Source organism: Priapulus caudatus, unplaced genomic scaffold (assembly GCF_000485595.1).
Source record: "Priapulus caudatus unplaced genomic scaffold, Priapulus_caudatus-5.0.1 Scaffold462, whole genome shotgun sequence".
Classification (NCBI taxonomy): domain Eukaryota; kingdom Metazoa; phylum Priapulida; class Priapulimorpha; order Priapulimorphida; family Priapulidae; genus Priapulus; species Priapulus caudatus.
In genome coordinates, this window is record NW_014577523.1 from 117478 (window position 1) to 127534 (window position 10057).

Sequence of the window (10057 nt, forward strand, 5' to 3'; positions counted from 1 at the left end):
CGCGGAACTGCGCGTCTCATCCGCGCGCAGCGCTTAGGATCAACAGTAAAGCTGTGCCACCCAATCATCTTGTATCATGTCTCTCTGGATGGTGAGCATGCGTGGTCACAGTCGTAGATATCTATATACTATATCTCATATCTAATATATCTATAGTATAGGTAATCTATACTACCTATACTATCCTAATTACTAGGTTAGTATTATAGATATCTATGGTCGCGGTTATGTGACGTAGTTGTAACGACAACTGTGCTACATGCATTGTCAATTTGACTAATTGACGAAGCTACTGGGAAGCTGTGGGTTTTTCCTTTGTGACGCGTCTGCGTCGCAAACTGTCCGTTACATTTCAGTGTTCCTCCTTGACTAGATAGTACTGTGTTTGTTGCTTTCAATACTGGCCGGTTATGCAAGCCATTGTCTGTCCTTGCTGACATGACGGTGATGTCTGCCGCAGTATCTAAGAGTAAGATATGCTGGGTTGGTTGCAAATTCTAGTTGCACTTGCGATTGGTCATCGCGACCCTGGGGGATTGATCCTAAGAACAGATTATCAGAGTTCCCACATTGTCGCTGATGTCACCCACATGTTGATAATAAGACAAGCAATACAATTTTGATTCATATTCAATAATTCTTGTGGCAATACATTCCAACGACTCCGTTAAGCTATTTGCAATCGCGCGAACTGGAAGTAAGTCATCGTGCGGCAGAAACGATCGATTGTTATATTTGAAATGAGGAATGTTGACCATTGATATAATCCTATATATTATGATCCTAGGATGGTAGTTGATGCAACGCTGCCAATGAAATATTATAACCCTTTCTAAACAACTTGCTTGTGGCAACCTACTGGACAAATACTTGCACACAGTACGTAGTTAAGTTTGTGATGAAGTTCTATTTGCGAGCCAAGTATGCGAAGCTGCACACAGTGCAGCGTGGTACTGGAATGCATGCTGGACGATTGCTGTTGGATGAGATTTAGCACATACTTATGAAAGCTTTATCACTTGATCGAATATGACCTTTGTAATGACAAGAATTTTAATAATTACGTGTGTATTACAAATATTTAGGCCAATATCTTTTGTCTGTTTGCTCATGTTGTCTCTAAATGCCGTATGTTGTTTGTTTGTTAAGGATACTCTCCACGTTGTGCACGGGTATTGCTCTAGTGAAGATTAAACGTTTATTGGCGAATGAATCGAATCAATCACTTGTTTTATTTATAGAGGAGATATATCTCTATGCTCAAGCCAAAAAAAATTCATGAAATTTCCAGCACCTAATTATGTTCCCACACAAATTTTGAATTTTTATGTAAAAATGGTATTTTGGATATATATCTTTACCTCGTATACCTTTATTGTTTTTTTCTTACTGTTAATATTGATATTGCTGTCGTATTAACCTATGAGAAAACGTGTCACTAGACTTCCGCAATAAATAATAATAATAGCAATATTATTCAATAATACAATGTTGCTTTTGTTTACGCAATGTTGTGAAACTTAATTGAAAGCATTATACAAATAACTTATTGACAAAAAAACATTATACATTAAATAATATAATGCAACAGATGGATCATAACTATGTCCATGCACAATTAATATGCAACCTTTTACAATTTACAACCTGTTTACTATTACATAAGCTTAGCTAGCATGAACCGTTGAACAGAAAAGACAAAAACCCTTATAAATTTTAATAATATTATTTAATGCATACACGTAGCAATATTACGGAAGAAAAGTTTTAAAAATTGCTTTTTCATGTTGCAGCTAAATTGGACGGTGTGAAGACGTATATGAATTTGCGACGGGTACCGCGGCATCTACAGGAAAAGGTCATTCGCTGGTTTGACTACCTTTGGATCAGCAAAAAATCCGCGGATGAAGAAAAACCTCTGTGTTACTTGCCGGATAAGCTGAAAGGAGAAATTGCTATCCACGTTCATCTAGACACTCTTAAGAAGGTAAGTTGAAAAAATGCAGCCTTCTAATACGCTTTCGTATGTCGCAATTATAGAGACATGAATCCGAATAAGGTTTTCTAGAGGATATTGCAAGTTTTGTTCATTATATTAAACAGTTTAGTCTCGATTATCCGACCGAAAAGATATCTAAAGATTTTCGTGTAATTGAAGACGGGTTAGGGTAAAATAAATTATATATTTATATATATAAACGCCCCAGAACCATATTTCAAACTTATATATATAATTCAATTATATATATAAGTTTGAAATATGGTTTGTGTCAATCAATACACAGTATAGCTGTATTCAGTTAATAACAAAATTTGACAATAATTTCTGATATTTGTTGTCACTGATATATCGCATAGGAGTGTGTACAATATAGTGAAAGCTGCTGAACAAAATATTCGGCGGATGCACGCGCAGTGCTACACTGTGCACTGTGCAACACTGCGGCTATACAGATATACAGAACCGAATAAAGTCGAATGTCTTATAACTGAATGTCACACACTCGAGATTCTACTGTGCATATGTTTACGTAATTATAATACATTTTTAAATACAATTATAATAATTAATTAACATAAATTACATAGTGGTTGTGGCTAAACCTCCATTTATGCGCGCTTATCTAGTATACATTTTCTTTTAGGTTGAAATATTTCAGAATACAGAGGCTGGATTTCTCTGTGAGCTTGTGCTGAGATTAAAACCGGTGTTGTTTTCTCCTGGCGACTACATATGCAGAAAAGGTATTATGATAGGTATTGTAGCGGGGGACACGAAAGTTGCTTCGCTCCGTGTTTATGACCCAGCCGGTTGAGGACAGCATGTGCCTAGAAACTTAAAGGCCGATATAATAGCAAAGCAATTAATTATGTTTTTTTATCGGGTAGGAAGTAAAGACGTTGTTACTTGTCATAATTCACGAGTGTCAGAGTGGCTTCTCGTGTTATAAGGTGTCAGTATATTACATGTGCATATTATATATATATATAGTCTTCGTTGCCACACGCATTTTTTTTAATAATATATTTTCATTAACGTTTCTTAAATATGTCTTATTTTTAGAACAAAGAAAGAGACCCAAGGTTGACGCTGTAATGTGCATGTAAACACGCCGTCAATGCTCAAAGGAAAATCCCAGAGACAGTTGTTAGGGATAGACGTATCGCCATCTAAGAGGATTCATGTAGAGAGGGTCATTGGTCTAAGCAAGACATTTAAAATATTAAAAAGAGACCTGCCCCATCAGAAGATTTCTCTCGGTGGAAGAATTGTTAAGGTGTGCTTCATGATTTCCAACTTTAGGCGAGCTATTGTCGCAGTAATGCCTAGTGTCTGTAGTAAATGGCTGCATTTAGAAATAAAGATATACAAATTTGTTTGCAATTTGGTCTTTGTAGCTTTAATATTCTCAATAAACATATTACATAACTCCTGACCACACACGAAAAGAATCAAACACCCACTTCACATATGCACCACTAATATCACCGTGAATCTCAATAAACATATTACATAACTCCTCAGCACACACAAAAGAATAAACACCCACTTCACATATGGACGCAAGCGCACACGTACGCATGCACGCACGCACGCACACACGCACGCACACACTTGTACGTGCGCACATGTACGTGCACACGCACGCACGCACGCACCCATTACACGTGGACGTGCACCACGCAGCGAGATGCACGCACGCATGCACACACATGTACCTGCACACGCACGCACACACGCACGCATCACGTACATGTTGAGCACACGCGCACACACGTGCATGTTTACACGCACGCACACACGCACGCATACACGCGATGTGTACGTACACACGCACGCACGCACATACGTGTACGTGCAAACGCACGCACGCAATGCACGCATGTGTACGTGCACCGCCACGCACGCACGTACATACGCACGCATGCTCGCACACTGTACGTGCCATACGCACGCACGCAAGCACACACGTACGCATGCACGCACGGGGTACGTACACAGCGCACCACGCACGCATGCACGCACGAGTACGTGCACACGCACGCACGCACGCACATGTACGTGCACACGCACGCACACACGTGGACGTGCACACCCACGCACGCATATATATTGTCAGCGCGAATATAAGTGTGTACGACAGTAGGGGCTCTTCTGCAGGTCATACATGTACCTACATACATACATGAATCTCAATAAACATATTACATAACTCCTCAGCACACACAAAAGAATAAACACCCACTTCCCCACTCATATCCGGGTGTGCATATGGGTTACGCTGATAATCTTCACCCTGCATGATGTGCTGCCTCCAGCGGCCAACTGTTTCTAGCGGCTAACCCCATTAAGCAAACCACCCCTGGCCAATGTTTACATGCCCACAGCGCCATTTCTTGGATGTTTTATAAGTAAATTAGGATTTTCAATAAAATCATGCGTTTTTAATGTATCTACGACGATTTACATATAGCATTATAGAAACTATATGTTTATTTTTATTGCTTGTCTCCGTATCTTTCCTTGGAGTTTTCATCGTCTTTCAATGCCTTTCGGTAGATGTTTTTTCTGCGTTTTTCTGCGTGATTATTATTTTACGCAGGCACTCATTTTGGAAATCCAACATTTTTACTTCTTCGTTAGTTTAGTTATAGTCCATGTTTCACTGTTATTTAGGAAAGAAGGTAAAACTTGTGCATCGTATAATTTCACTCTTGCTTCTATAGTATGATTTCCATAATTTTGCTTTTCTGCCCATGATAATATTTCCCTCATCATGAACCTACATTTTCAGTTCGGACTCTTATCATATCGTTATTAACCTCCTATATCATTAATTAAATCTCCTAGGTATGAATATTTGGTGCATTTTTGATTACTTGGTTGTCTATTAATATTCTCCTTCTCTATCATTTTTTGTTGGTGAATTTTATAACCATTGTATTTGTTTTGTTCCTATTAAATTCTTATATTTTTGATTCAGGCTAATCTGCGAGCATGACTGAGCGATTTTTGTTACTGTTTTATAATCTCCAATTCCTAGAATATCGTCCAATATATTAATCTCATTGTCATCGTTCTAAAACTACAGACCATCCGCTAACCGATGTGTGTAGACGTGCGCCGGGCCTCGAATTTGGCGCACGTCTCCACTCGGACAGGCCGCTTCATACTTGAACATCCCCGCTGTCGCGTGGCGCATATCCCGCGGAACTGCGCGTCTCATCCGCCGCAAGCGCTGTAGTGTCAACAGTAAGGCTGTGGCCACCAATCATCTTGTATCATGTCTCTCTGGATGGTGAGCATGCGTGGTCACAGTCGTAGATATCTATATACTATATCTCATACTCTAATATATCCTATAGTATTAGGTAATTCTATACTACCGATACTATCCTAATTACTAGGTTAGTATTATAGATATCTATCGGTCGCGGTTATGTGACGTAGTTGTAACGACAACTGTGCTACAGTCGCATTGTCAATTTGACTAATTGACGAAGCTACTGGGAAGCTGTGGCGTTTTTCCTTGTTTGTGACGCGTCTGCCGTCCAAACTGTCCGTTACATTTCAGTGTTCCTCCTTGGACTAGATTAGTTACTGTGTTTGTTGCTTTCAATACTGGCCGGTTATGCCAAGCCATTGTCTGTCCTTGCTGACATGACGGTGATGTCTGCCGCAGTATCTAAGAGCTAAGAGTAAGATATGCTTGGGTTGTTGCAAGATTGCCAGTTTTTACACGTAGCTAATCCTACGTACACGTACATACTGGCCCCTGCTGCAGCGCGCCCATGCAGCAGCAAAGCAGCAGCAGCAAGAAATACTGGCCCATGCAGCAGCAAAGCAGCAGCAGCAGCAAGCAATACTTGCCCCTGCTGCAGCGCGCTCCTGCAGCAGCAAACCAGCAGCAGCACCAAATTCTGGTCGCTGCTGCAACGCGGCCCTGGAGCAGCAAAGCAGCAGCAGTAGCAAATGCCCTCCCCCAAGGCCGCCGTAGTGAAGCCGGTGTACGTCTGACGAAAACTGTGCGATGTTATGCTTCCCGCTATACGGATTCGCGCGCCCGCCTTCCTTCGGCGCGCGAATTCGTATAGCTGGCAGCGCGAGATGCTACATACAACACCCTGCGGTCGCCTGCGCCCAGTCCCGTGGAAGTGCGCGGCTTAACCGCTCTCGGCAGTCGGGGAACAACACATCTTTTGCGCAACGCCAACTTGTACCCGGTCTCTCTGGACGTGATGCGGCCATGATGCCGAGGCACGCCGAGGATTGACACTTTGTGTCTTCCAATCACAGTCTACGCCGCGCCTCTCTATTATAACTTATTATAATTTCGGTTTCCTACGATAGAATTTGGCACAAATACGAAAATAACACGCTGTTTAGTGCACTGCGCTAGGTTCTTCTGTTGCATTTTCCCATCTCCGTAATCAGAATAAGACCCGCCTTCTTCGTTGATGGACATGAATGGGGCGTGACCGACGTTACCAGTTCTTGTACCTACCGTCGTTCCCCAGCCTATTTACTTTTCGTAAATAATGAAATGCCCGGCCGATTCTGCATTTTCACTCGCTGTCGGAAGTGATCAAGTGCGTCATTCATTGAACAATGGGGTTAGCCGCTAGCTTTGTCTGCAGGTGGCGCAGCGGGAGTTAGAGGTGTTACAACGATTGCGCAATCAACCGGTCAGTTGGAAAGATACAGGAATCACGAATAGCCGATCGTATCGTCATAGCGATATAACCAAGTTAAAATGCCTTCATAAAGTCTGCAGCGATCACTTCAGAGAGGCTGACTATACTAGCACACTTTTAAGTAAGTGTAATATCGAAAATAGCTTATAAACATTAGTTATTAGCTCATTTTGACTTTGAGGTTTGCAGTAGTTTTCTTGCGTATTCCATGCAGTCTAGATTATAAAAAGAACTGTTAGTGTTATCATTGACAGCATTTATCGCTACAGAGCAGTATAATTATAATAGGACAATGCCAGTGGCAACGTTCAGCTGGTAATTGGTAAATAATCGAGGCCAGGTGTCTCTAGTACGAGGTACCAGTACCAGGTACTTGACTATATTAATCACCGGCATTCATTCTACATGTTTTATTATTGTTATATTGAGATTATCTCTCGAGTGCTTTATAGCTCTTCGTTGCCACCACGCATTTTTTTAATAATATATTTTCATTAACGTTTTCTTAAATATGTCTTTTTTTAGACGAAAGAAAGAGACCCAAGGTTGACGCTGTAATGTGCATGTAAACACGCCGTCAATGCTCAAAGGAAAATCCCAGAGACAGTTGTTAGGGATAGACGTATCGCATCTAAGAGGATTCATGTAGAGAGGGTCATTGGTCTAAGCAAGACATTTAAAATATTAAAAAGAGACCTGCCCCCATCAGAAGATTTCTCTCGGTGGAAGAATTGTTAAGGTGTGCTTCATGATTTCCAACTTTAGGCGAGTCTATGTCAGCAGTAATGCCTAGTGTCTGTAGTAATGGCTGCATTTTAGAAATAAAGATATACATAATTTGTATTGCAATTTGAGTCTTTGTAGCTTTAATAATCTCAATAAACATATTACATAACTCCTGACACACACAAAAAGAATCACCCCCACTTCACATATGCACCACTAATATCACAGTGAATCTCAATAAACATATTACATAACTCCTCAGCACACACAAAAGAATAAACACCCCTTCACATATGGACGCAAGCGCACACGTACGCATGCACGCACGCACGCACACACGCACGCACACACTTGTACGTGCGCACATGTACGTGCACACGCACGCACGCACGCACCCATACACGTGGACGTGCACACGCACGCACGCACGCACGCATGCACACACGTGTACCTGCACACGCACGCACACACGCACGCATGCACGTACATGTATGACCACGCGCACACACGTGCACGTTTACACGCACGCACACACGCACGCATACACGCATGTGTACGTACACACGCACACGCACGCCCATACGTGTACGTGCAAACGCACGCAGCAGTGCACGCATGTGTGTACGTGCACACGCACGCACGCACGTACATACGCACGCATGCTCGCACCCTGTACGTGCATACGCACGCACGCAAGCACACACGTACGCATGCACGCACGGGTACGTACACACGCACCCACGCACGCATGCACGCACGAGTACGTGCACACGCACGCACGCACGCCACATGTACGTGCACACGCAGCAGCACCACACCGTGACGTGCACACCAGGCACGCATTATATTGTCAGCGCGAATATAAGTGGTGTACGACAGTAGGGGCTCTTCTGCAGGTCATACATGTACCTACATACATACATGAATCTCAATAAACATATTACATAACTCCTCGGCACACACAAAAGAATAAACACCCACTTCCCCCACTCTATCCGGGTGTGCATATGGGTACGCTGATAATCTTCACCTCTGCAGATGTGCTGCCCTCCAGCGGCAACTGTTTCTAGCGGCTAACCCATTAAGCAACCACCCCTGGCCAATGGTTTACATGCCACAGCGCCATTTCTTGGATGTTTTATAAGTAAATTAGGATTTTCAATAAAATCATGCGTTTTTTAATGTATCTACGACGATTACATATAGCATTATAGAAACTATATGTTATTTTTATTGCTTTCTCCGTATCTTTCCTTGGAGTTTTCATCGTCTTTCAATGCCTTTCGGTGATTTTTCTGCGTTTTCTGCCGTGATTATTATTTTACGCAGGCACTCATTTTGGAAATCCAACATTTTTACTTCTTCGTTAGTTTGTTATAGTCCATGTTTCACTGTTATTTAGGAAGAAGGTAAAACTGTGCATTCGTATAATTTCACTCTTGCTTCTATAGTATGATTTCCATAATTTTGCTCTTCTGCCCATGATAATATTTCCCTCATCATGAACCTACATTTTTCAGTTCGGACTCTTATCATATCGTTATAACCTCCTATATCATTAATTAAATCTCCTAGGTATGAATATTTGGTGCATTTTTTGATTACTTGGTTGTCTATTAATATCTCCTTCTCTATCCTTTTTTTGTTTGTGAATTTTATAACCATTGTATTTGTTTTGTTCCTATTAAATTCTAATATTTTTGATTCAGCTAATCTGGAGCATGACTGAGCGATTTTTGTTACTGTTTTATAATCTCCAATTCCTAGAATTCGTCCCATATATAATCATTGTCATCTTCTAAAACTACAGACCATCCGCTAACCGATGTGAGACGTGCGCCGGGCCTCGAATTTGGCGCACGTCTCCACTGCGGACAGCGCTTCATACTTGAACATCCCCGCTGTCGGGCGTGCGCATATCCCGCGGAACTGCGCGTCTCATCCGCGCGCAGCGCTTAGGATCAACAGTAAAGCTGTGCCACCCAATCATCTTGTATCATGTCTCTCTGGATGGTGAGCATGCGTGGTCACAGTCGTAGATATCTATATACTATATCTCATATCTAATATATCTATAGTATAGGTAATCTATACTACCTATACTATCCTAATTACTAGGTTAGTATTATAGATATCTATGGTCGCGGTTATGTGACGTAGTTGTAACGACAACTGTGCTACATGCATTGTCAATTTGACTAATTGACGAAGCTACTGGGAAGCTGTGGGTTTTTCCTTTGTGACGCGTCTGCGTCGCAAAACTGTCGCGTTACATTTCAGTGTTCCTCCTTGACTAGATAGTACTGTGTTTGTTGACGATCGGCCGGTTATGCAAGCCATTGTCTGTCCTTGCTGACATGACGGTGATGTCTGCCGCAGTATCTAAGAGTAAGATATGCTGGGTTGGTTGCAAATTTAGTTGCACTTGCGATTGTCATCGCGACCCTGGGGGATTGATCCTAAGAACAGATTATCAGAGTTCCCACATTGTCGCTGATGTCACCCACATGTTTGATAATAAGACAAGCAAGTCAATTTGATTCAATATTCAATATTCTTGTGGCATACATTCCAACGACTCCGTTAAGCTATTTGCAATCGCGCGAACTGGAAGTAAGTCATCCTGGGCCGGCCC

General features: G+C 42.0%; 1 protein-coding gene across 1 annotated transcript in view; it reads left to right on the forward strand.

Moving 5' to 3' along the window:
- Positions 1 to 10057, forward strand: part of LOC106810676 (cyclic nucleotide-gated channel rod photoreceptor subunit alpha-like) — an 85708-nt gene that overhangs the window by 60362 nt on the left and 15289 nt on the right. Inside the window, exons 2-3 of the mRNA XM_014814105.1 lie at positions 1794 to 1987; positions 2646 to 2745. Coding sequence (XP_014669591.1) covers positions 1794 to 1987; positions 2646 to 2745 — 294 coding nt within the window. The remainder of the gene's footprint in view (positions 1 to 1793; positions 1988 to 2645; positions 2746 to 10057) is intronic.